Source organism: Meles meles, chromosome 13 (genome assembly GCF_922984935.1).
Source record: "Meles meles chromosome 13, mMelMel3.1 paternal haplotype, whole genome shotgun sequence".
In the NCBI taxonomy this organism is placed as follows: domain Eukaryota; kingdom Metazoa; phylum Chordata; class Mammalia; order Carnivora; family Mustelidae; genus Meles; species Meles meles.
In genome coordinates this window covers 34,044,599-34,070,538 of record NC_060078.1, presented here as the reverse complement: position 1 = coordinate 34,070,538, position 25,940 = coordinate 34,044,599, and the positions used below count along the sequence as shown (strand labels likewise).

The following is a 25,940-nucleotide window of genomic DNA, read 5'->3' as shown; positions in this document are numbered from 1 at the left end:
ATTTAGTTAGGGAAGGATGAGATGTATGTGTTGGTGGGGGTCCTGGGGATTTGATGGTGGGAAGATCTGAAGAGTCAAAAGCCTCGGGTTCTGTCAACAAAGCAGTTACCTGGTATCCTACAATTAAATTACATTAAATTACTTTGTGGTGTCCCAGTGTGGGTGTAGTTCTATATATTTAAATCCCATTTTTTTCCTCTGCCTCCTATTTAGAAATTAGAGGAATGTTTGGTGAAGCAAATAAGAATTCCTTTTTGCTGGTACTTCGTGTCATATTTGCATTCTTCAGTGCTAAGGTTTTTTTTTCTTTTTTTCTTTTTTTAAAGATTTTATTTATTTATTTGACAGAGATCACAAGTAGACAGAGAGGCAGGCAGAGAAAGAGAGAGGAGGCAGGCTCCCTGCTAAGCAGGGAGCCCGATTCGGGGCTCGATTCCAGGACGCTGGGATCATGACCTGAGCGGAAGGCAGAGGCTCTAACCCACTGAGCCACCCAGGCACCCCTGAAATGTGAAATTCTTATATCATAGATTTTTTTTCAAAATAGAAAACTCCAGAGTTCTTGTATTTGAAGTACTCTGTAAGAACTTGCCAGTTCTATAAAGTCAGACTTCCTTATGTTGATACATAATTGTTTAGCTCTAGAACCCAGTATTAAGAACAAGAGGAGACACAAACATGTTCCTAGATGAGTCAGAAGCTAGCCAACTTTCCCTTAATCTAATGTTTTGGGTGGAGGATTTGCCCTTCTGAGTCTGGCTAGAAGATATATATCCCTGCTTTTCTCCACTTTTTCCTTTACCTTGCACCAACCATTATAATGCCTTTACTGTTGGTCTTATGTGAACACCTTTTGTATAGTATTTTTGCTTTTTCTTCTGCTCTCTGAATGTTTGTCAGTATTTTTGTGCCTTGTGACCTTGGCAAGGTACCATCGTATATATTGTATCCAGAGCTTACAATTGCTTTTTAGTGGTTTATACACAATATTTAGGGTAATTCATTTCTTTTGGTTCTATAAAATGTACTAAGTTTTTTTTTCCTGTGTTACTTTATACTAAGTTCCTAAAGTAATTTCAGCCTTGAAATCTTGCATGCTGATTATAAATGATGCTTTCATTAAAAAAGAATTTGTGTCAGTGTATCTGTCTTCTTACTTTGAACCATAATGCCTTCCAATGCTGATTTAGCAAAGAGAAGCGATTTGTGTGCTGATTACCCTGTTTTTTCTGAATCCACAAATTTATTTCCATCTAGTGTTACTAAAAGATATTTCCTGACCTGAACTGTTGTCATGCCTATAGCCCAGAGCTCTTACTTATTATTCATATTGAATCTGCCCTTTTGCCCCCAGCCCCCAGGGTATGATTTTACTTTGGTGTTGGCTTATTTATTTATCTATGTCCAGGGGAGGAAATCCGTCCTCTGTCCTTAGTATGCCACAAAGATTTTGTTCTCCTTCCAGGGATTGTGCTAGAGGCTTTGCAGCGTGCCAAGACGTAGGACAGAGTGTTTTTTGTTATAGGCAAAGGAGAATGCTTCATTGATTGATTAAATTCAACAAATCTTCTCAATTAGTGATTTTTCTTTTAAGAATGCTAGTACAAGGCATCAAAGCCAGGGAATGATGGTGATGGTGAGGGTAGCTGGGGAGGAAATAGGTTCTTGTTTATAAGGTGTTGTGTAATGTAAGTCTTGGTAGAGCAGTAAGACTTTTGAAAGGGGCAGAAAAATCTGTGTTCTATAGAGAGCCCCACCTGTTAATTGGGAGATTTGAGAGTGCAGAGCATAAATACCTCAATATATTTTAAGTATGTACTATATAGTTGTTCCTCTATTGGGTATGGAGGCATAAGCACAGGAAGTAAAGTGGTGTAAGAAATTACTCATTGTTCATTATCAGTCCAGTCTTTTTTTTGGTAGATTATTGGAATAGGAGGTTCTTCATGTCTAATAGTCATGGTCAGTATCAGAGCAGAGTAAATCCATTATGCTGGACTATTTAAACCAGGAAATTAAATTTATTTTTATTTATTTATTTGACAGAGACAGTGAGAGAGGGTACACAAGCAAGGGGAGTGGGAGAGGGAGAAGCAAGCTTCCCGCGGAGCAGGGGAGCCCCATGCGGGGCTCAATCCCAGGGCCCTGAGCTAAAGAGATGCCCAAAGACTAAGCCACCCAGGCGCCCCAAAACCAAGAAATTAGATTTCTAATATGTTCCCTGGAAATTTTAGCTGGTAATAAACAGTCTTCACGTGAAGAAGGTATATACTTATGTCTAATGCAAATATCATCTTGAGTTGAACTTGAGTTGAACTTCTTTGTTTTGCTTATCTGTGGGATATGAGCATATATGTGTGGTCTTTTGGTTAACCTTTCTTAGTCTTAAAATCCTAGTAGGCTGTACCAAAATATTCTCAACTAATTTAACCATTGACATAACTTGGATAGTATAAAGTTGAGTCTTTTACCCTTTTTAAAATTTGGGGTTTAGAATTTTGCATAATACTCAAATAGAGGGATGTGGCTGCAAGGAAAAACATAGTAGATCGTCATGATTCTTTCCTTTCCACAGTTTATGGCAGAACCTGAAACTTAAACAATCTCAGAATCTTTGTGCATATCCAGAAGGGTCCCCCTTTTCATTTCCCTTGTGGGGTAAGTGGTTATGGTATTGATTCTCAAAATTTGATTTAAATACTGTTGGTAATCTCTAAGGTCCTGTAGTTTTGATCTTGACAAAAATTAGCAAATTGACTATTATATTTTGTAAAACCTCACCATTAGTTAATGATTTCCCACTATAAAGCAATACCATCCTCTGGTGAATTTGGCCTGCCTCTGTTCTGTGGCTCTCTGTTCAGTGTCTTTTTTTTTTTTTTTTAAAGAGGTAGGGGTTTTGTTTTTTTGTTTTTGTTCTTGCTTTAAAGATTTTATTTATTTATTTGACAGACAGAGATACAAGTAGGCAGAGAGGCAGGCAGAGAAAGAGAGGGGAAGCAGGCTCCCTGCTGAGCAGAGAGCCAGACCCTGGGATCATGACCTGAGATCATGACCTGAGCGGAAGGCAGAGACTTTAACCCACTGAGCCACTCAGGGGCCCCTCTCTGTCCAGTGTCTTGAAGTCTTGGTGTTTCTTTCTGTGTCTTTGTGTGTATGTGGGTGTCTGTCTCTTTTGTACTGGTAGCAGAAATGAGTTTGATAGGTAGCTTGTGATGGTCTTTAACTTCGCCACTGCAAGTCCACAAAGTATTGGGTTATGGGCTCAAAAGAGTGTAAATAAAGCCCATGGAGAGATATGGTCTTGGTAGCTGAATGTACTTAAAAGGACTGGTATAGGATATGCAGATAATTATCTAATTGTGACGTCCAGAAAAGGTAGGTATTTTTAGACATATGGTTAAGGAATCCCAATAGAGAAAATAACCAGCTGTTCTCTGCCTTTTCCAATGTTGGAGCAAGAGTTTCTATTAAACTGACTGGATATTTGATGATATTAAGGAATTACTATTACCTTTTTTTAAGTGTGGTAATTATATTATGGTTATGTTTTAAACAAAAAGAGTTCTTTTTTTTTAGAGGCATACCCTGAAATGTTTACAGATGAATAATGTCTGGTATTTGCTTCAAAATGATCTGGGAATGGGGTAAGTGGGTGGGTTGTATATATGAAATGAGATTGGCCACAGGCTGATAATTGTTGAAGATAGATTATAGGTACATGGGAGTTTATTGTGGTATTTTGTCTACTCTAGTATGTTTGAGATTTTCTGCAATAAAATGTTAAAAATCTAATATTATTGTTTTGGGTGCCAAAATGGCAAATATTTACATATTCTCTTCTTGAAAAAGAATGCTCGAGAGTCCTTTGAACACATAAAACTAGTGAAAAGTTCTTTTTTCTAGTAGTCTTCAAGGAGTAGTAGCTCTTTTATCTTTCTTTCAGAGGATTGTGTTTACAAACAGGCTTGATTGGCCACATTCAGGTTTACAAGTTATTTAAGTCTCTGATTTCTAGGAAGTGTGGAGAAAAGGAGTGATTATGAGAGCCAAAATGATGAGAGATTTGGGAAGCCCAGGTCAAGAAGAGAAAACCTAAGAACTGAGTTAGTAGCAGTGCATAAAGTGTGTCGTGCCTTTGCAAGTTATGGTTGGACAGCCTTCAGGGATGAGTTGGACTGCTAACTTTCCAATAACTTAGGGCCCATAAAGCATCAAATTTAGTGATGGCCCTTTTCCTTGACCCCCATCTTCTCTATGCATGACTTCTTTTAGATGCAAGGCTAGGAAGTCCTGAGAGAGAAGTAAACAGCTGTTCCCCGCCTAAAGACAAAAGTCTGTGTTTTAGGGGGAAAAAACTTAAGCAACAGCTGCATTTGTAGATGCCAAAGCACAAAGACTTTCTGTCTTTATGGCACTTTTATCTTATTTACACGGTTTTTACTAATCCAAATAATTATGTGCTCATGTGGATAGAATTGTTTGCTCCATGATCCAAGAGAAATGGGTGGGGAAGCACCTGCTTTTAGTCATTAAAGTCTTATTGCTTTTGCACTGCATCCAAGAAAATACTTAACAGACAGAAAGTAATTTGCCTTTTCCTGAGAATAAAAAGGAAGATCTCTTTGGTTTCACTTTGTGAAGAAGAGCTGAGCGAAACCTCAAAGGTGGGTTTTCTCTGTTTACTGAAATGAAACCATCAGGGATCCCATAGGGAAAGTGATTCCTGGGTTTGGGTTCTTCCTGCCCTTTCTCACTCCCTGCCACAGAACTCAGCAATTGGAAGAATACCAGTTTTTGTTCCTTATTGGTGCTACCACCTGTTCTTATTGCTGAACTAAATGTTCTTGGCTTTCTTTGGTGTGAACAGGATCTCCCTCTGGGAAAGGTGGGAGGAGGGTGAAAAAGGGAACAGGAGGAGGCCCGTTCCAGCCCTTGTGCTCATGTGAGAGGGACACACAGGGGTTAGTGTGCTGCCCTAACAGAGGGGCTTTGTGCTACAGCTTCTTCCAGAGCTGCAGCTCCACAGATGCATGCTGGGAGAGCTCAGCCTGCTTCATCCCTGATACACTTGCTTTTTCCTAACAATAGCAGAGCAAGACTGATAATAATAGTTACAATAAAATAAAGAGGATGCAGGCATTCTGAATACATTCAGATACTCATTGTGTATGGAGACCATTACCTGTAATTAAGAGATGAGAAAAGAGTATAGTTTAGAGACATGATGACACTGAACACAAGTCGGATTTGTTACTACATACCCACTGTGCATGTAGGCAGAGCTCTGACTTTAGATCTTTCCCTTTCTGTGCTGAAACCGTTCTTAGATAGTCATGGGAAATCTGCCTCTTTTAAGTAAGAGCAACAGAAAGAGAAAAGTTTGGTCCTTCCTACCCAGATTTCAGAGACTGGGGAGGTAGCTTAAAGTAGATGCATTTCTGACCCAAGGTCAGTGGCAGACAGGCTCCTTAGTAACCTAAAATATAATGACAACAACAACAACAACAACAACAATGGCAGCTAATACTTAGCATTTATACAGCCAGGCAATAGTCTAAGATATAGATAGAGATACAGATAATTTATTTAATCTGTAAATATCCCTAGGAAGTAAATACGATTGCTAATCCTCTTTTAAAAGAGGAAACTGAAAACTAGAAAAGTTAAGTAGTTTTTCTAAGGTCATAGAAATGGCAAATAATAGGACTGGGATTATGAACCCATGTAGTCTGGTTCCAGAGTCCATGCTCTTAACCATTACTCTATACCCTCTCTCAGTGGAATCCTGTCCTTTCTCAAGCAGGGTCATCTGAACCACAGACCACACAACATGACTGGAATGACTATTTTAATTCTCTTTGGATAATAACATAACTACTGCTATGCATAGGAGAGAAGTTAGTTCATTAGGAATTGTTGATGCCTTAGAGTATTATGGCTTAATTCTTGAGGGACCTCAGCTGAGAAAGACTAACGGGGCTGTAGTTTGCAAATATTACATTTGTACAGAACTGTCATGAAGCCAGTTTTGGACTCTGGACAAAGAACCAAACCTCATCCATCCCATGCTCTAGAGATAGAGCCTTCGTTAGCAGTAATATCTTAGCATTAATCATTGAGAATGGCAAGTTGGGATGTGATAGTGGTTACTTAGTGTTTTCAGTGGTCAAACCACTCTTAATTGTAGAAGCAGTCACTGCTTCTTTGGCCACCTTTTCCTTTGTTTCTCTGTTCCGCTGTTTCAGAATCCTGTAGGATTGGTTGTCCTCTGAGAATGTTTAACTGTGGACCTAGACCATTCCTTTAGATCTAGTTTAAGGGTCACTGATAGACATTTTTCTGTTTCCAGCAACAAATTATGGTAGGTCCTGCCTTGCCTTTACCTGATCTTAAATATATTTGTGAAAAATGTCTAGGTTAGGGGCGCCTGGGTGGCTCAGTGGGTTAAGCCACTGCCTTCGGCTCAGGTCATGATCTCAGGGTCCTGGGATCGAGTCCCGCATCGGGCTCTCTGCTCAGCAGGGAGCCTGCTTCCCCGCCCCCCTCTCTCTCTGCCTGCCTCTCCATCTACTTGTGATCTCTCTCTGTCAAATAAATAAATAAAATCTTAAAAAAAAAAAAAAAGAAAAAAGAAAAATGTCTAGGTTAATCCAAAATAACTTGGAGTACTTATAATAGATTTCTCCCAGTTCCTAGCTCATAAAATAATACTAAATATGTATTACCAGTAATGTCTCCTCCACATCATATAGAATCCTTTGTAGGGAATAATAGCAGGTTATGTAGCAAATTGTTCTTGAGCTGCTTTTGGGGAAGCTGTTCAATGTGTATGAGGAGGAACAGTGTTACTAAGAGAGTAGAATAAGGAAAAAAAATAGTTCCAACTTGAAATTAGCAGAATGAGATTAAATCGCATTTTGTATTAACTAGTTATATTACCTTAAGAAAAAATTTCAACTTTTCTAGGTGATTCTTTATTGACTTTTAAAAAGGAGGGGACTAGGGATACTTGGGTGTCAGTAGGTTAAGTGTCTGACTCTTGATCTCAACTCAGGTCTTGATCTCTGTGTCAGGGTTCAGGCCCCATGTTGGGCTCCCCACTGGGCATGGAGCCTACTTAAAAAAAGAGGGGACTTAATATCTTAATAAGATCTACTCATATCACATCATCCAGCCATCCAGCCATCTGTCCATCCATCCATCCATCCATCCAAAACTAGTTATTAGTTGCCCTCTATATGCCAGTATCCTTCTAGGTGCTGGGAATAATATAGCAGGGAATTAAAGGACAAAAATTTTCTGTCCTCACACTTAAATTCTAGAGAGTGTAGTCAGATAGTAAATAAGTAAAATACAGGGTATTACAGATGATATAATACATGCCACAGAGAAAAATAAGACAGGTGAGGGTGGAAGGTTTGAGGAAGAGGGGGTGGAGCTTGCAATTTTAAATAGAGTGATCAGGGGACGCCTGGATGGCTCAGTTGGTTAAGCATCTCCCTTTGGCTCAGGTCATGATCCCAGAGTCCTGGGATCAAGTCCTCATTGGGCTCCTTGCTCAGTGGGGAGCCTGCTTCTCCCTGTGCCTACCACTTCCCCTACTTTTGCTTTCTCTCTTTTCGACAAATAAAATCTTTGAAAGAAAGAAAGGAAAGAAAAAAGAAAAAGAGGTAGATCCGTCAGGAAATACTATATAGTGAGGGTAGTATTTGGATGAAAATCTGATGAGTGAGTGACTGAGCTGCTTATATTACAGTTCAAGTAAAATGAGGACCAAGAATTGACTATTCTAGGTTGGTGAGGCCTCCTATTCTTAGATCATATAAGTAGGTTTATAAAATGGTCTCGTTTCTGGTCTCATTAGTAAGTCTGAAAAATAACTAAGGGTTTCTTTTTATATGAAGAAATTACTAGCAAGAATGTTAAGTAAGTTATACTCTTTGGTGTGTTAATATGTAACACATCATTGAATTTATTGTTTGGGTGGTTTAGTGAGGATCTGGGCCACGTGATGGCCCATATTATAGTTTTTATGGGGAATGTCTAATACGTATTCTGGACCATATTCTAGTTTTTGTGGAGAATGTCTAATACTACTTGAGAAGGACTCATCAAGCCAGGTGCCACTTGTTGCTACTCTGTTTCCATTCTCTGGATATCACATTCATCATTGTTTCAGATCAGGTAAAGATGGAGGAGATAGATACATTTAATTATACCAAAATTTAAAAACTAGTCCACATAAAAGACATTAGAAGACTGCAAGAAGATATTTGCCACAAGTCATATTCACAAAAGATCCAGAAAAACTAAATGTAGTTAGAAAGACTCAAATTAACCAGTTTGTGTGTATTAATTAATTGCTGACAAGGATATGGGGAAATTTATGTATATTCATTTACTGGTAGAAGTAAAAGTTGACATAGCTTCTCTATAATGGCAAAAAATTAGAGACTGCCAAAATATCTGTCAATAAAGAAATAGATAAATAGATGTCACATAGACATCTGATCAAATACAATACAGCAGGGGAAAAGAATGAATTGTGTGTGTGTGTGGGGGGGGTGTACATTATGGACAGTTCTCAAAAATAACGCTGAATTTAAAAAAGTAAAAGTGTGATATTTTGTATATAAATAAAAATATACATAAAAGTATACCATAAATGACTCTTAATCTCACAAAACAAACTGGGGGTTGCTGGGGGGAGGTGGGATTGGGAGAGGGGGAGTGGGCTATGGACATTGGGGAGGGGAGGCGAACCATAAGAGACTATGGACTCTGAAAAACAACCTGAGGGTTTTGAAGGGTCAGGGGTGGGAGGTTGGGGCAACCTGAGGGTTTTGAAGGGTCAGGGGTGGGAGGTTGGGGGAACAGGTGGTGGGTAATGGGGAGGGCACGTTTTGCATGGAGCACTGGGTGTTGTGCAAAAAGAATGAATACTGTTACACTGAAAAAATAAATAAAATGAAAAAAAAAGTATACTCTGTATTTAAGGATATATATAAGTCCATGTGTATACATATACACACATACACAAATACACAGGTATATAGAAGTATTAGAAAACAGAAGACTGTGCAACAAACTCATGATAGTGAGTGGCTGGTAGAGAGTGGGTGATCTTAAATGGGACTTCATCTGTAGATTTGAAATAAATGTGTTGCTGTGTTTATTTCTGGGTATTAGACAAGTTGGTTTTTGTTTTATTATTCTTTGTCCTTTGAGTAATTCTAAATTAGGAGAAGGGAGCCAAGTTTCATAGGATGAGCCCTCAGAGAATTATTTACCAAACCATTTATATATAATGTCCTTATTTACTATGGATCTTCTACCTTTGTATCAGAGGAAATGAGGTAACCCTATATTACATTAACTCATGACAGTGGTCTCTCCTAATGTTTTCTTGGTGGTATCACAGTCAGATGGGAGAGCAAGGATCCCTGCTAGCACAGATCATGCCCTTTATTCTGACTCTTGATTTTTTACTTCTTTGTTGCTAACTACAAGCATGTCAACTCATGGGAAGTACATTGGTTCCACTGTCAAAAGCACAGACATGCTAGCTTGACAGACTGGGATATGTAGAAGCTTAATAATAACAACACTATGCTTTTTTCCCTTGTCTAACCTCTTCCCTACAGGGAATCTTTAACCAGTTTCAGTGTAGTAGCGAAAAAGTGCTTCCATCTGACACTCTCCGCAGTGCTCTAGCAAAGACTTTCCAGGATGAACAGCGTTTCCAGCTGGGAATTATGGATGATGCTGCGGAGTGCTTTGTAAGTGTTGGCCTCTGGACCTCTTTGATATGAGGTGAGACTGTTGATGGTCTCCATCAAGGACTGGGTACTTTACTGTAGTATTTACTCTGCCCTTGTATCTACAATTAGAACTAGGATTAGGACTAGGAATTTCCGGAGTTTTTCAGAGCTCTAGGGTGTCTCTGCTAATGAAGTAGGAATTGCATAATGGGTTTATTCTTTTTCCTTTGGGTTTAGAGTAGTTTTGTGCTTGCCATTGCATAAAACAGTGGCTCTTGCCTTCAAAGGAGAAGGGCTCATTAAAATACAAATTGCTATGTCCCACTCCCTTGAGTTTCTGATTCAGTAGGTCTGGATTAGGGTCCAAGAATATCTAGCCAAGTTTCCAGGTGATGCTAATACTAATGCTGTTGGTCTGGGGACCACTATACTTTGTGAACTCCTGCGTTACTAATGATAATTAAACAGAGAATAACTGAGTCCCTAACACAAGTGTAATTTGCTGTTTAGGTAGCTACATTGCTCCCAGTGACTTTAGTAGAAGACTCTTCAGAACTCTGGGTTCTAATTCTAGCCATCTGCCTTCAAAAGACTCTCTCTGTGTATCCATTAAAAAAAATCTGAGAGTGATCTATATTCCATTACAGGGTAAAATGTCACCAGAATCAGAGTTACACCTGAGAAACTGGATCATATACTGCTGGTGGGAATGTAAAATGGTAGAGCCACCATGGAAAACAGTTTGGCAGTTTCTTAAAAAACTAAACTTGCAAGTTATCATATGGTTCAGCAGTTGCATTACTGGACATGTATCCCAGAGAAATGAAAACTTAAGTTTATACAAAAACCTGTACATGAATGTTCATAGAATCTTTATTTGTAATAGTCCCAAATTGGAAACAACCCAATGCATTTAATGGTGAATAGTGAAACAAACTTTGGTACTTCCAAACCAGGGATTACTATGCAGTAATAAAAAGGAATGACTGATTTACACATCAGCTTGAATGGATTTAAAGGGAATTATGCTGAGGGAAAAAAACACGGTATCAAAAGGTTATATACCTACCATATGCTCCCATTTATGTAATATTCCGAAATAACAAGCTTATAGAGATAGGAGAATAGATTAGTGGTTACTAGGTGTCAGGGTTGGAATTGGGTGGGTAAGGCTGTAAAGGAATAATGTGAGGGAACCTTGTGATGGAACAGTTTTATATCTTGATTGCATGGTTGTTATATGACTCTTTACATGTGAGAAAATTGTATAGAATTATAGACACAAATAAGTGTGTGTAAAACTGGTGAAATCTAAATAAACTCTGTAGACTGTATTGATGTCCATTTCTTGGTTTGGTTATTGTACTATAGTTATGAAAGATGTTACCATTGGAGGAAAGTTGGTGAAGGGTATATGGACCCCCTACACAATTTTTTGAAACTTCCTATGAATTTATAGTTACTTAAAAAGTTTTTTTTTCTTTTTCCATTTTATTTATTTTTTCAGCGTAACAGTATTCATTGTTTTTGCAAACACCCAGTGCTCCATGCGAAACGTGCCCTCCCTATTATCCTCCACCTGTTCCCCCAACCTCCCACCCCTGACCCTTCAAAACCCTCAGGTTGTTTTTCAGAGTCCATAGTCTCTTATGGTTCGCCTCCCCTTCCAAATTTTTTTTTTTTTAAATAAACATATAATGTATTTTTATCCCCAGGGGTACAGGTCTGTGAATCGCCAGGTTTACACACTTCACAGCACTCACGATAGCACATACCCTCCGCAATGTCCATAGCCCCCTCCCCCTCTCCCAATCCCACCTCCCCCCAGCAACCCCCAGTTTGTTTTGTGAGATTAAGAGTCATTTATGGTTTGTCTCTCTCCCAATCCCATCTTGTTTCATTTATTCTTCTCCTATACCCCTAACCCCCCAACAGTTTTTTTTTTTTAAAGTAAAGGTATTCTTACCTTCCAAGAGGATTACTATTTCTCTGAGTAAACTGCCTACCAATTTGTGCATTTTTCTTTTAAGTATCACTGATAGACTGCTTTTGTTCTTTCCCTATTAGGAAAACCTCCTGATGAGAATTCACTTCCAGATTGCTGACGAAACCAAAGAGGATATATGTACTGCCCAACACTGCATCTCCCACCAGAAATTTGCAATGACATTGTTTGAACAGGTGAACCTTATCTCTATCTACATCACTTCTTCTTCAAGAACATTTTATGCTGGGATGTGGGGTATTAGATGGGTGCCAAAACAATTAATGACTGTGGCTGCTTGGTTTTGCTTTTTTACCTGGGCCCAGTGTGTGTGTACTAGCTGTGGTGCCACTTCTGATCCACTGCCTTTCATCCAGATGGTACATTACATCTCCACTACTTCCCTTTGGTGAGTCTTAAAGGGTTCTCTGTACCCTTAGGTACTCCTTAAGTGATTGAGTTTTCACTGATGGCATCCATATAGCATTTATTTTTATTGCTAAGACTATATGCTATATTGTAGGATCTCAGAACAACTTTAAAGTAACCTTTGTTCTTCTTCCCTCCTCTCCCAACTTTTCTTAGGTTCAGTTCTGGTTAACAAGGTGGGAGGTGAAATGAGCTTTGGATTTTGGGACAGGCGCTCATTGTGTTTGGGACAGTGAAGCTGATCAGGACAAGGGCTTTTGGTATAGTGAGCATAGTGGGCAAAGGAAGAAAATCAAACATGTGACTTAGGAGTTTGTATGAATAATCTATTTGATTTAGTTATAACTCTGAGTAACTCCTACCATCATCTTCTACCCTTCCATTCCCTATCTTGAAGCAATCAGGCTATTTGTATGCTGGAAAGACGAGAAAAACCCTCACCAAGCATGTTTGGTGAACTGCTGCAAAATGCCAGCACCATGGGGGATCTGCGGAACTGTCCGGTGAGTTAAGTCAGGGGTAGAGTTCAGAGTGGGGAGAGGAGCCCTAAGATTAGTGGAATCGAGGCAGAGCCAGTGGGAAACATCTCAAACTAGTCTTATGTATGTATTTCAGAGCAACTGCGGAGAAAGGATTCGGATTCGCCGTGTGTTGATGAATGCTCCACAGATTATCACAATTGGGCTGGTATGGGACTCAGACCACTCAGACTTGGCAGAGGATGTCATTCACAGCCTGGGTACCTGCCTTAAGCTGGGTGATGTGAGTGTTAGTTACCTTTGTCTCTGACTTGGAGTTCGTGTATCTTAGTATTGCTTAAGTGCAGTGAACACTAAACACAAAGGTATATCCTAGATGACAAATGTTATAGAGTTTTGGACAAATATACTTGTTATATGTGTACACATACATGTGCATGCATGTACCTGCTCACGTACCTCCTTTGGGTAGGTGGGAAAGGCTTTTTAGGAAAAATGGGATTACGTTGGCCTTGAAAGACAGGATGTGCGGAGCTTAGCTACTGATAAAAATCAAGCAGTTTATAGAGTTATTATGTGTCCTACTCATTGTTTATACCCATGTAGAGTAGGAAGGTGTATTCAGCCACAGGTGGAGATAAGGTCAAAAAAGTGAGCAGGCCTGACTAGAGCTATGAGAAGTGAAGGGGTTAAAGTTGGTGACCTGAGTTTTATAATACAAAATTTACAGTGAGGAATCAATGTCTGTTGAGAAGATAATGAAGTAGCTTGGAATAAAATTGAGTGGCTTAGTGGTTTTCTGTGCATCTGTTCAGAGAAATAGGGAAAAAGACTTCAAGCCTAGGGTCCTTAACTTTGTCAGCTCCATGCCCTAGTAGGTATAGCCAGGGTTTTCCTTCAGTTCAAGAGAAGAGCCAGAAATTCTGTAGTTTCCTTTCTACTGGTTTCTTTCTCTTACAGTCCCGGGACTGAGGAGATCTCTTGTCATTCTTGAATGTCACTAAGCTGCAACTGAGAATAAATGAACTATCTGGGACCTTATTTTAGGTCTCCTTCCCAAGGAATATCTGACATGAGTAGGTTATGCACAATTAAATCTCCTTTTTCTAAATTTCTGTAGTCTACGTCTTCTATATTGTTTTAGTTTTGTTTTATTTTTATGATTTTCTCACTCATATAAGTTTCTCAAAGCAAATATCCTTTTTCTTCAAATTTTTTTGTATATGTCTTAGAACCTATGGCACTGCTAGACATCTACGAATTGAAGTACTGATAACCAGCATGGTGGTATTGCTCTTCCTAAGGGCATTTTTACCCCTTAGTTAGGGTCTCAGCAGGAAATTTATATTTGTGGCACCAGCTGATAAGTAACTTTTGAAACTTGAGTGTTTTTGTTTTGTTTTGTATTTTTCAACTTTCTTGGTTCCTCTTATGATAAGCATCAGCAATAAAATATTATTGAAAGTACGAAGATACATCACCACCTTACCAGTTTACTGGCCACTGTCTTGTGTTTTGTCTTTTTACGTTCATTTCTGATGATTAGTATAGACTAGGGAGAATTTTAGACTGAAGAGTGGAGAAACAAGTCAGTACCTCAATAAGAAATGATGGAGTCTGTGGAGAGGTGATTTAAGAGGGTTGAGTATGTGATTGTTTTTTTCCATTCTCTTTTTTCCCCCACAGCTGTTTTTCAGAGTGACAGATGACCGGGCCAAGCAGTCTGAACTGTACTTAGTAGGAATGATCTGTTACTATGGCAAACATTATTCTACATTCTTTTTCCAAACAAAGATCCGCAAATGGATGTATTTTGATGATGCTCATGTCAAGGAGGTAGGAATATTTAAGCCCTTCTTAAAGTGTTTGGTGACTGCAACCAAAAAAACTAGAATAATTACTTGTCTTCTTGTCTTCAATGTTTATTTTCATTGTTTGATGTCTGTTTACCTATCTGTTGAATTTATGAAAGGGTCAGTCTTATCTTCTCCAAGTAGATGGCAAGTTTCTCAAAGATAGGTTGGATATATTTTCTGTTATTTTCTCTGACTTGTCACCATGCAGTCAGTACAGTTTTGTGTTTATAGTTGACAAAGTTTTTTTTTTTAAATGTATTAATTGGTTGATTTGAGTGAGAACAGTTTAATGCTTCAAATTAGGCTAAAAGGTTAGCATGAAATTCAGAATTTCAAAGTTGGAATTATCAGTGGGTAATCCTTTGTCCCAGAGCTGCTATCAATTATTCTCTGATTGTTACCTCCCTGAAGTACCTTAACATGTTTTGGGGATAGTGTAGGAAAGAAAAAATGGGGCTATGAGAATATTTAAAGCTGGAAACTTGTTACTGTTTAAGTCACAGAGTCCATGACTGAAGTAATTAAGGTGATCTGTATGAGTTAGGAAGCTTCATGAGGTAAGATTAGCAGGAGGAGACTCCTGAGTATAATTTACACCAATCCATGGACATTAAGCAGTGTCTTCTACAAATAGTAAAGTCTGTCACATTTCTTGATTGTCTCTGTTTTGCTGTTGTAGTTTTGGGCAATTTATATGAATTCCTTGAGCTTTAGCATTTTTATTTGAAAAATAATACTTGCCTTATAAGATTTTAAATGAGATTTATATGTAAAAGGATTTTTTTTAGTTAAAATAATAACTTAGTTATAAATTTACTGAACATCTATTATGAAATAAGCACTATGCTAGTTGTTCAACTCTTAAGAGCACACCTTCTCAGAATGTGACTGGTTCGAATTTAAGAGAGGGTGAGTTTAGGGATTTGATTGGATTGTTTCCACGCCTCTCCTGTCACTCTTTTGCACTGCTTTGGCAGTGCTGAATCCAGCTCAAAGCTAAGGCCAAGGTTCAGCTGTCTATTCTAAGCAGTTTGACATTTTATGTCCTGCCATGTGTGAACTCTGAAATGGAATGCCATTTATTCTAAGGCAGTCTGTGAGAGTTTCTGCCTGCTCTTTAGCTTCATAAAAGTGATTTTAATATTTAGATGAAAATTATATAATTTATAGAAGTGATAGCATTGCAAATTTCAAGCAAGAGCTTTAATCTGTGAAAAGAAATTGATCACCAAAGCAGCTGAAGTCCCCTCACATAGCTTATTCACCTTTGAGAGCTTTCATTTATATTTCACAACTAAATTGATGTTTCACAGGAATAAAAGTAATTTTATTCATCATTCCTACCTCTTACAGGGGTTTACTACTTTCTAAAAGGATTTAACAACAACAACAAAAGATTTAATAAAAAATTTATAAAATTTAGGTCTAAGGTCTCTTTTGTGGTCTCTTTACCCAATTTTTGTCTTTTTGTCATTCTTATTTTCTTTAGAAAAACGGAATAGGAAGCTATGTTTTGGATTGTGGATACAAAATATAACTGTCATGTTCTTCTGATTGTTTCTGGTTCAGATTGGGCCCAAATGGAAGGATGTGGTCACCAAATGCATCAAGGGGCATTATCAGCCTTTGCTACTGCTTTATGCAGACCCTCAGGGTACTCCAGTGTCTACCCAGGACCTGCCTCCCCAGGTTGAGTTCCAGTCATACAGCAGAACGTGTTATGATAGTGAAGATTCAGGTGAGCAGTCTAGCTCTTTACTTCTTCCTTCTTCCTGAGACAGTTAGGACTCATACTTAAATCATAGCCCAACACAATAGCCTAGCTTGTAGATAGAGGATCTGTTAGAGATGGAAAGAAGTGCCAGCTCGTGCTGAAGCCCAAGGTGTGCCAGGCTTTGTTTCCTTCGGCCTTCAAGAATGTTGTTGCCTAAGTCACCTGGCCCTGATTCAAAAGTGAGAAGGCAATTAGGTTGATTTAGCCTGAAGTAATAAGTTTGTGAGGGAGACTCAGTGTTTAACCTTCTAATAATGTAAGATGACTGATTCTTGCTGTCAATTTAACAGTGACTTCAGCGAATTGTTAAGACCGAGAAAAATTTTATGAGTTACTATAAGACTATTCATTTTGTTTGGGATAAGAGATTTTTGTTTTAAAATGCCAAGTGTAGTAGCAGTGTCCTTCAGCCTATGAATCAGATTTTCACTTCTAATTCAACTGTTTGCAACTTAAATCATGTTTTCCTGTAGACAATTTGCAACTTGATGGCTAAAGTCTCAGGATAGCTCATAGAGGCTTATATTATATTAGAAATATAACCCTAATAGTTTTGGCTTGTTTTCTAAAAAGGAGGAAAAAGAAATATCCTTTTCATTTTATAGATCTAGGACTGTTCTGGAGTATAGTTTTGAAAGAGAAGATGCTTGTCCTTGAAACTTTTTTCCCTACCTTTTGTGCTTCCCTCCCGCTTGGCATCTGGTGTACCTACCCAGACCTTTTTCTCCCTTCAGTCAAACACGCATTTCCCCTTTTGTGCTTTTCTGAGCAAGTTGTTCAGAGAAAAGTAATCTGATTGAACTAATTTACTCCAAAGGATATGTAACAGCCCTAGGGTGCCTGGCACCTGGGTGGCTCAGTCCTTAAGCGTCTGCCTTCACTTGTGCCTGCATCAGTCTCCTTGCTCAGCGGGATGCCTGCTTCTTCCTCACCTACTCCCCCTGCTTGTGTTCCCTCTCTCGCTATCTCTTTGTCAGATAAATAAAACCTTTATAAGTAAATAAATAAATAAAGGCCCCATAGTTTATCAGATGTATTAAAAATGCTTACAATGTCAATTAAATTTTTTTTTAAAGTGATATTTCTGGCAATGTAGGAGAAAAATGATGGGCTGGGAAGCAACTGGTTATGTATGCCAGGTCGTCCTGGGACTCTCCATCTAAATAGATCTTACTTTTCACAACTTTTTCCTTTCTTCCATTTTCCCCCATAGATTTTCTAAAAGCCCCACAGTTTTTCACAGTGGCAGGCAAAGTGAGGGCTTCAGCAAGGTAGGGGCAGGAGTAGGAGGAATTGTTTGTGTCTGGGTTATCTGGAAGTTGGGTGTTGGGAAGAATGGCTCTGGTATATCCTTCTCACTCTTCCATCTAGGAAATTCTTGCCTTATGGACCTTTGTTGCCATCCAACTCTTTGCCTTCCCTCTGTCACTGTCCTCTCTTTCCTTACTTTTGCCTATGTGTCTCCTCCTTCCCTCAGGGAGGGAGCCCTCCATCTCAAGTGACACTCGAACAGATTCCTCAACGGAGAGTTATCCCTACAAACATTCCCACCATGAGTCTGTGGTCAGTCACTTCTCTTCTGATTCTCAGGGGACAGTCATCTATAATGTGGAGAATGATTCCATGTCTCAGAGCAGTCGGGACACAGGTAGGGAGTTATACAGTGGACGCTGCTTGCCTGATTTAGTTCCTACATAGAGATTCTCCCAGGGAAAAGAAACTGGGGCAAGTTAGAAATGTTAGTCATGGAAAAGGGAGAAAGGCACAGAACTTGGGTAATTGACTGGGATGAAAAGAAGCAACACAACTCTGAATAAACAATGATAACTCCATTACACATATGCCTATTAACACCAGCATGTCAGTAAGAATGATTGTAATGTGATTATTGATGTGATTGCTTATTTCAAAATCTGCTTTTTGTTCCTACTATATTCTCGAGCCCTGTCCTTCTCATAGTTTCCCAGTAACCTTTGTGGTCTCGCTCCTCATCATGTTTTCATGTCAGGCATTATCCCAAGTGGAGGGCTTTGAGAGAAGGGGCATATTTATGGGCATGGGACACTTGCTTATCACCTTGCTGGGCTTCCTGAAGGACAGAAAAGCAAAAGAAGGAAAGCTAGCCTGTTTGTTATTGTGTGCTCCATGCAGAGAACATTCTTGAGCTGTTCTGTTAATCTGTAGAAGAATGTGCCTCTTGTCAGTGGAAGAAATCAGTACAGAGCATGAAAGGAAGAGAAGTGCATGACTCACTGCCGAGATGAAAAGTTTATCACCTAATGCATAGAACAGTGCCCATATTCTTAGAAACTTGGAAATTAGTGAGCTCATGACTTCAGATTGGTGGTTCCTACTCTGTGCTTGACTTTTTTTTTTTTTTGAGGTTTTTATTTAAATTCCAGCTGTTAACGTACAGTATAATATTAGTTTCAGGTGTACAATATAGTGATTCAACACTTGTCATACAGCACCCGGTGCCGCTCACAATGAGTGGCACTCCTTAATCCCCATCACCTATCTCACCTTTTCTATAAATATTCGTAGTATGTATCTCTAAAACAAGAAATCATTTTTTAAAATATCATTATCACACTTAAAAATATTAATAGTTCCTAAAAGCCACTAAATAACCAATGAGTGTTCAAAAACATAAGTATCTTGGTTGGGGAACTAGGTGGTGGGTAATAGGAAGGACACGTATTGCATGGAGCACTGGATGTGGTGCAAAAACAATGAATACTGTTACGCTGAAAATAAATAAATTAAAAAAAAACAAGTATCCTGTAAATTTTTTAATTTTTTATCATTTTTTAATGGTTTGTGTGCTTTATTCTGAATCCAAGTGAGGCCTACACTTGATAAGTCTTTTTCATTTCTTTTAAGCTATAGGTTTCTCTATTTTTCCTTGTAGCTGATTGTTGAATAACTAGGTGTAGCTTGTCCTATAGATTGCCTACATTCTGAAGTTTGCTGATTATATTCCTATGGTAAACTCTAGCATGTTTCTCTGTTCTCTGTATTTCTTGTAAATTGGCAGTTGGATCTGGAGGTTTGGTTAGATTCATGTTGAATTTCTTTTGATGACTATTGCATTAGGTGATTACTTTGATTTTTTTTTTTTAGACTGTATTTCTGAAACTGTGAATCAGGGAGAAGTCAAATAACAGGATAAACAAGGCATATTTTCCAGGAGAGTCAGGTTTATGTTAAAGGTTTGTGAATGGCCAGGGGTAGGGGAGTGTACTACCATTGGTGTAACATTGCCAGATTTAGTTACGCCAAGTTATTTCCTTCTTTCTGAAATCTTTCCTTTGGGCCCGGAGGTAGCAAAGGATCAGAGCAATAGAAGATTACGTTGGTAATTTCTGAAAATAGGTAGCATATCAGTACCCTGCTGATATGTGAATTTGTACAAAATTTTTCATATATTAACATATGAAAACAAATTAGCTCTTGGTGCATTTGAGAACCTAGAGGATTTTCTCTAAACCTGTTTTCTAATTTAATTCAGTTGCTTAATTCACCTTTGGCTTCCAGCAGTTTAGATGATTATATCCTTTATAATCTGACCTTTGCTGTTATTATATCATACATTTATATTCTGTGGCCATGAAGCAGGGCAAGTCATGTAAAAGAGCCCATATCTCCTGGGCTTCCCAGTGATCAGTACTGAGGAATTATGAAGTGTAATCTCTGGGTGAAGCCAAGTTTGGTAAAGCACTCTTTGGAGATGGGAATGAGAATTATTCAAAGTTCAAATGCCCTTCTAAATGATTCACATTTCAGGAAGATTTAGAACTGAATCCTAAAGCCACCCACAATCAGAGAGCTCTTGTGGGCAAAGGCTGGGGAACCTGGGTCAATACCAGATACAATAAAAAAATTAGGCTTTACTTGGTATGTGTTGGTAAATGAAAGGAGGCTCTGTCTTTTATTTATGGGAGTGAAAATATGTTGATACATGACATTTTTATACAATCTTTATATCTGTCACCTTTTAAAAATTACCAACTAATGTGTCCTTTCTGGGTCACTGGGAAAGATTATAAGCAGAATCAAGACTGCTAATTGGTCAGGAGACATTGTCAATTTTCAGGCTCCCATTAAATACTTGCGCTTCTCTGCATTTATCTATTGAGAGATTCCTGCTACACTTAAATCAGATAGCCCTGGCCTCTACAGCTTCTGATTCATGGGTATACTAAATTTGTGGCACTGTTATGAATCCCAGAGGGAGACTAGGTTCTCAAGAGGATGGAGGTCAGTCTCAGAAACCAGCTTACCCCCATTTCCTTGTTCTTTCAGGACACCTGACTGATAGTGAATGTAATCAGAAACTCACATCCAAGAAGGGGTCACTGATAGAACGCAAGAGGAGCTCTGGCCGGATTAGGAGGAAAGGCGATGAGCCACAGGCCTCAGGGTACCACAGTGAAGGCAAGCCATTCTGCACTGTTTGTCTTTCTTCATTCATTCTGGCAAACTTGTGTCATACTCCAGACTGGCTTTTCCTTTCTGCTTTCACATTTTGGGGTCTGGGTATCTGTGATCATTTTAAACATTTATGTTTATTTAATTCTTTGTGTTTTTAGGAGAAACACTGAAAGAGAAACAGGCCCCTAGGAATGCCTCTAAACCATCCAGCAGCACCAATAGACTAAGGGATTTTAAAGAGACAGTCAGCAATATGATTCACAACAGACCATCCCTGGCTTCTCAGACCAACCTAGGATCTCCGTGTGTGGGGAAGGGAGGAGACCCGACTGACAAAAAGTCTCCTAGGAACCTGTCTTTACACTGTCGTGACTGGGAAGTAGAGAGTACCAGCAGTGAGTCAAAATCCAGTTCTTCTAGCAAGTATCGTCCAACATGGAGACCCAAACGAGAGTCTCTGAATATTGACAGTATCTTTAGTAAGGACAAAAGGAAGCACTGTGGCTATACCCAGCTTAGCCCCTTTTCTGAGGATTCAGGTGAGGAGACAATTAGGGAAGAATTGGGCTTTTGAATAAAGTTGACTTAGGCATTTAAAAAACCTGGATTTTCTGGTATACTTAGCAAGGTACATTTTTATGCTGATGCTTTTGGAGATAGGAGTTCAGTGAAGGAGTAGCTGGAGGGAGGGGTTGGTTATGTCTTAATTTGAAGCTGATGCTAAAAAGACCTCCTTTTCCATACTTGTCCTTTGATCCGGATAGCTAAAGAATTTACACCAGATGAACTAAGCAAGCCACCTGCTTACGACATTAAAACTGGTGGACCAAGCCCCCAGTATAAGCCCTGGGGCCCCGCACGGCCAGGCTCTCACCTTTTAGAACAGCACCCTCGCCTAATACAGAGAATGGAGTCTGGCTATGAGAGCAGTGAGAGGAACAGCAACAGCCCTGTCAGCCTGGATGCAGCCCTGCCTGAGAGCTCCAGTGTCTGCAGGTATTGTTTGGCCTTTGAATAGTGGCATTGTCCCTTGCAGCAATGTGAGCCACCAGGAGGCTTTTCAACTCACAGGGGTGGAGAAATGGAATTTATTAACAATCAACTTTCTTTCTTTCTTTTTTTAAAAATAGAAATAAAGTTGATATACCATGTTATCTTAGTTTTAGGTGTACAGCATAGTGATTGGACAATTCTGTATATTACACTATGCTCACCCCAATACATATGGTGACCATCTGTCACCATAGAATGTTATTACAATATTATTGACTATATTCTCTATGCTGTACTTTTTATCCCCCATGTGACTTATTTATTTTATAACTGAAAGTTTGTACCTCTTAATCTCCTCTGTTACTTTACCCTTCCCCCAACATTCTTTCCTCTGGCAACCACCAGTCTGTTTTTGTATTTGTGATTCTGTTTCTGTTTTTTGTTTTGTTTTGCTTTTTTAAAGATTTTATTTATTTATTTGTCAGAGAGAGAAAGAGAGAGCACAGGCAGGCAGAGTGTTAGCAGAGGCAGAGGGAGAAGCAGGCTCCCTGCCAAACAAGGAGCCTGATGTGGGACTTGATCCCAGGACGCTGGGATCATGACCTGAGCTGAAGGCAGCCGCTTAACCAACGGAGCCACCCAGGCGTCCCTGTTTCTGTTTTTTATTTGTTCATTTGTTTTGTTTTTTAGGTTCCACATATAAGTGAAATCATTTAATATTTGTCTTTCTCTGATTTTATTTCACTTAGCATAACAACCTGCTGGGTCCATCCATGTTGTTGTAAATGGTAAAATTCCATTCTTTTTTATGGCTCAGGAATATTCTGTTGTGCACATATACCTTATCTTCTTTTCCATTCATCTCTTAATGGACATTTAGGTTGCTTCCATGTGTTGGTTGTTGTAAATAATGCTACTATTAACATGGTGGGGGGGGCTCTGTCTGCTTTCTATGACAACAGCACCCTCTGCTGGAAGAAGGAGCAAAAGCATCTGAGAAAGGAGAGAACTTTATTATGTGTAAAAAGAATTACTTAGTAAATAACTTGTAATGGAAGAATTAGTGAATCAAAACATAGTTCTATGATCAGAGAGAAAATACAGTTGTTATTTATTCTCCCATTTAGGATGGTTTCTTTCTTTTTCTTTTTTTTTTTTTAAGATTTTATTTGATGGAGAGATCACAAGTAGGCAGAGAGGCAGGAGGAAGCAGGCTCGCCGCGGAGCAGAGAGCCCGATGTGGGGCTCGATCCCAGGACCCTGAGACCATGACCCAAGCTGAAGGCAGAGGGTCAACCCACTGAGCCACCCAGGCGCCCCTAGTTTCTTTTTTATAAGGGTCACAGGGATTCTGTGATTTATAAGTCAGTGATACTCATAATTCCAAAAGGTAATAATAATGATTTAATAGTGTTCATTGTACCTTATTCCTGGGGCACAGTTTGCTTTATAAATTTCAGGTTTTCATATGTTGTTTCTACTGAGTTGCCACAGAGGCAAGTTTCTTAACAGAGTTGCTGTTTGCAAAGAGTGACTATATCTTCTACAAGGGTGTTAATCATATACTCATATTTTCCCACTGCTTATCGCTCAACATGGGATCCAGAATTGTCCAATCACCTGTTAAGTTTACACATGAGAAGATGGCTACAGAGGTATAAGAAAGAGGAAGGCAATTCATACAAGAGCTTATGTTTATTAATTCATTAAATAAATTTTGTGCCAGATAGTGCTAGATGCACAAAATATGAATGAGGTGAGATAAGATGGGGGAACTACTTTCAGAAATAGTTTAGCAGGTACTTTAACTATATATTAGCTTAATGTTTTATTGTTGTTTTTTAAAAAGATTTTTATTTATTTAGGACACCTGGGTGGCTCAGATGGTTAAGCATCTGCCTTCGGCTCAGGTCATGAACCCAGGGTCCTGGGATCAAGTCCTGCATTTGGCTCCCTGTTCCTTGGGGAGCCTGCTTCTCCCTTTGCCTCTGCCTCTGCCCCCCCCATGAATAAATAAATAAAATATCTTTTTAAAAATATTTTATTTATTTTTAAAAACATATTTTATTTATTTATTTGAAGATTTTATTTATTTATCAAAGAGAAAGGGAGCAGAAGCACAAGCAGGGGAAGCAGCAGGCAGAGGGAGAGGCAGGGTCCCCGCTAAGCAGAGAGCCTGATGTGGGACTCGATCCCAGGACCCTGAGATCATAACCCGAGCTGAAGGCAAATGCTTGACTGACTGAGCCACCCAGGAGCCCCTGTTTTATTGTTTTTTTGAGGGAATTTAGGAGTGTTGCAAGTTATCACCCTTCTGACGTTTCCACTAAACTCTGGTTTGCTTTTGAAGGGATCCAAGTGCTAAGAGATCAGCTGGGTTGGCACCTTCCTGGCGTCATATCCCAAAGTCTCACAGCAGTAGCATACTGGAGGCAGACTCCATAGCATCCAGGAGTAACTGGACAAAGAATCAGCCCCTCTCAGGTAAGCAGAAAGACACTGGATTTCAAGGGCTGGATTTGACTGCCAATTCTATTCGGAAAATAGCCTTACCTGAGCCCATCTGAAATTAGAGGACAGTTGTATTTTAAATTTTCCATCAGTATGTAAATATGGAGGCATTTGAGCCATCCCATCTTTAGATTTATCTGTTTTTTGTCCTTCGTCATGGCTTGCCTGTTTGTTCTTTACTACTTGGGGAGAGCCCTTGTGGAAATAAGAAGGAACAGAAATATGGTGAACAGTGTCAGTAGCACCTGTAATCCTCAGAAGAATAAGTTCTCAGGTTTTTTCCCTTGGTATAGAGGAGCTCATGAGAATGGATTTCTTATTGTTTAGTTCTATGAGTTGAGATGATGAAGGGAGACATGAAGGCTATGGGTGAAACTAGGGAATAAGTAGGTCAGACCTATCCTTATCCCTGCCTCTATATCCTGTCCAGTATCCCTGCTTTCTTTTCCCTAATTGAGTGCCTTGTGTCCTCATACTCCCTCCTCCTCTTTTTTTTTAAAGAATGCATGGGCAGGGGGAGGGCAGAGGGAGAAAGAGTCTTAAGCGGACTGGACACTGAGTGCCGAGCTCAGTCCCATGACCCTGAGATCATGACCTGAGCCGAAACCAAGAACCCGATGCTTAAGTGACTCTACCACCCAGGCGCCCCTACAAACTCTCTGTTTACTAGATGTTTTACAAACTCTTTAAAGAGATGCTGGAAGTTAAGGCCAAGAAATTGACTTGCTTGAAGATTCCCAATGAATTAGTGGCAACACATAGCTGAGAATGCTGTCTGTTAAGAGCATGGATTATGAATTTAAGCTATTTGACTTTAGTTCAGCTCTACCATTTATCATCTTTGTCACCTTAGGCAAGTTATTTGTTTATTCTCTTCGTGTCTCTGTTTCTTTATTCTTAAAATGTGGGCAATAATAGTATCTATTTCATAGGTTGTCATAAGAGTTAAATGAAATAATATATGTAAAAGTACTTACAAACTATCCATCACAGTTTTAAATGCTCATGGTAAATGCTCAACCAAATGTTAATTTTCACATTGTTATTGTTCTAATAAAGCCACTCAATAAGTATATTACCATCATCATTATAAGCCATAGCCCAGATTTCATCCTGAATCTGATGTGGAAAGCACTGTCCAGAACATGGACTCCAAATTGAATCGAGTTCCAAAGGAAAGGCAGTGCAGTGGCCATAAATGCAGCAGGTGCCTAGTCTTATTTATGGAAATGCGACAATTTCTCTTCTCCCTTGCTTATATTTAGGTGGGGAGATATCTTCCAAAAGCGAACTGGATGAACTGCAGGAGGAAGTGGCCAGGAGGGCCCAGGAACAGGAACTTCGAAGGAAACGGGAGAAGGAATTAGAGGCAGCTAAAGGGTTTAATCCTCATCCCAGCCGCTTCATGGACTTGGATGAACTGCAGAATCAGGGTAATTGTTGTAAGCATAGGTTGTGGGTGATGGACAGCGAGAGAAGGTGGGGGGGGGATTATTCAGGCCTGTAAATTCCTAAACTATTTAGCTAAGTTGTATTTTATTTTATTTATTTATTTTTGAAAATATTTTATTTATTTATTTGACAGAGATCACAAGTAGGCAGAGAGTCAGGCAGAGAGAGGAGGAAGCAGGCTCCCACTGGAGCAGAGAGCCTGATGGGGGGCTCAATCCCAGGACCTTGGGACCATGACCTGAGCTGAAGGCACAGGTCGGTCTT

At 39.2% G+C, this 25,940-nt stretch overlaps 1 protein-coding gene across 18 annotated transcripts in view; it reads left to right on the top strand.

The window, feature by feature from the left end:
* The window catches only part of USP54 (ubiquitin specific peptidase 54), a 101,050-nt gene that overhangs the window by 53,276 nt on the left and 21,834 nt on the right, over positions 1–25,940 (top strand). For 14 of the 18 annotated variants that reach the window (XR_006821256.1, XM_046027327.1, XM_046027330.1 and 11 more), the window contains 13 exons: positions 9,648–9,782; positions 11,832–11,945; positions 12,075–12,157; positions 12,575–12,680; positions 12,793–12,939; positions 14,343–14,492; positions 16,082–16,250; positions 17,764–17,934; positions 20,592–20,723; positions 20,879–21,259; positions 21,485–21,716; positions 24,064–24,197; positions 25,490–25,657. Coding sequence is in view for 17 of the 18 variants with exons in the window: in XM_046027327.1 (XP_045883283.1) it covers positions 9,648–9,782; positions 11,832–11,945; positions 12,075–12,157; positions 12,575–12,680; positions 12,793–12,939; positions 14,343–14,492; positions 16,082–16,250; positions 17,764–17,934; positions 20,592–20,723; positions 20,879–21,259; positions 21,485–21,716; positions 24,064–24,197; positions 25,490–25,657 (2,122 nt within the window). In the remaining variant the exon portion in view is untranslated. Of the gene's footprint in view, positions 1–2,575; positions 2,659–9,647; positions 9,817–11,831; positions 11,946–12,074; positions 12,158–12,574; positions 12,681–12,792; positions 12,940–14,342; positions 14,493–16,081; positions 16,251–17,763; positions 17,935–20,591; positions 20,724–20,878; positions 21,260–21,484; positions 21,717–24,063; positions 24,198–25,489; positions 25,658–25,940 lie in introns of all 18 variants that reach the window. The other 4 variants (XM_046027333.1, XM_046027332.1, XM_046027334.1 and 1 more) reach the window with 3 other exon arrangements.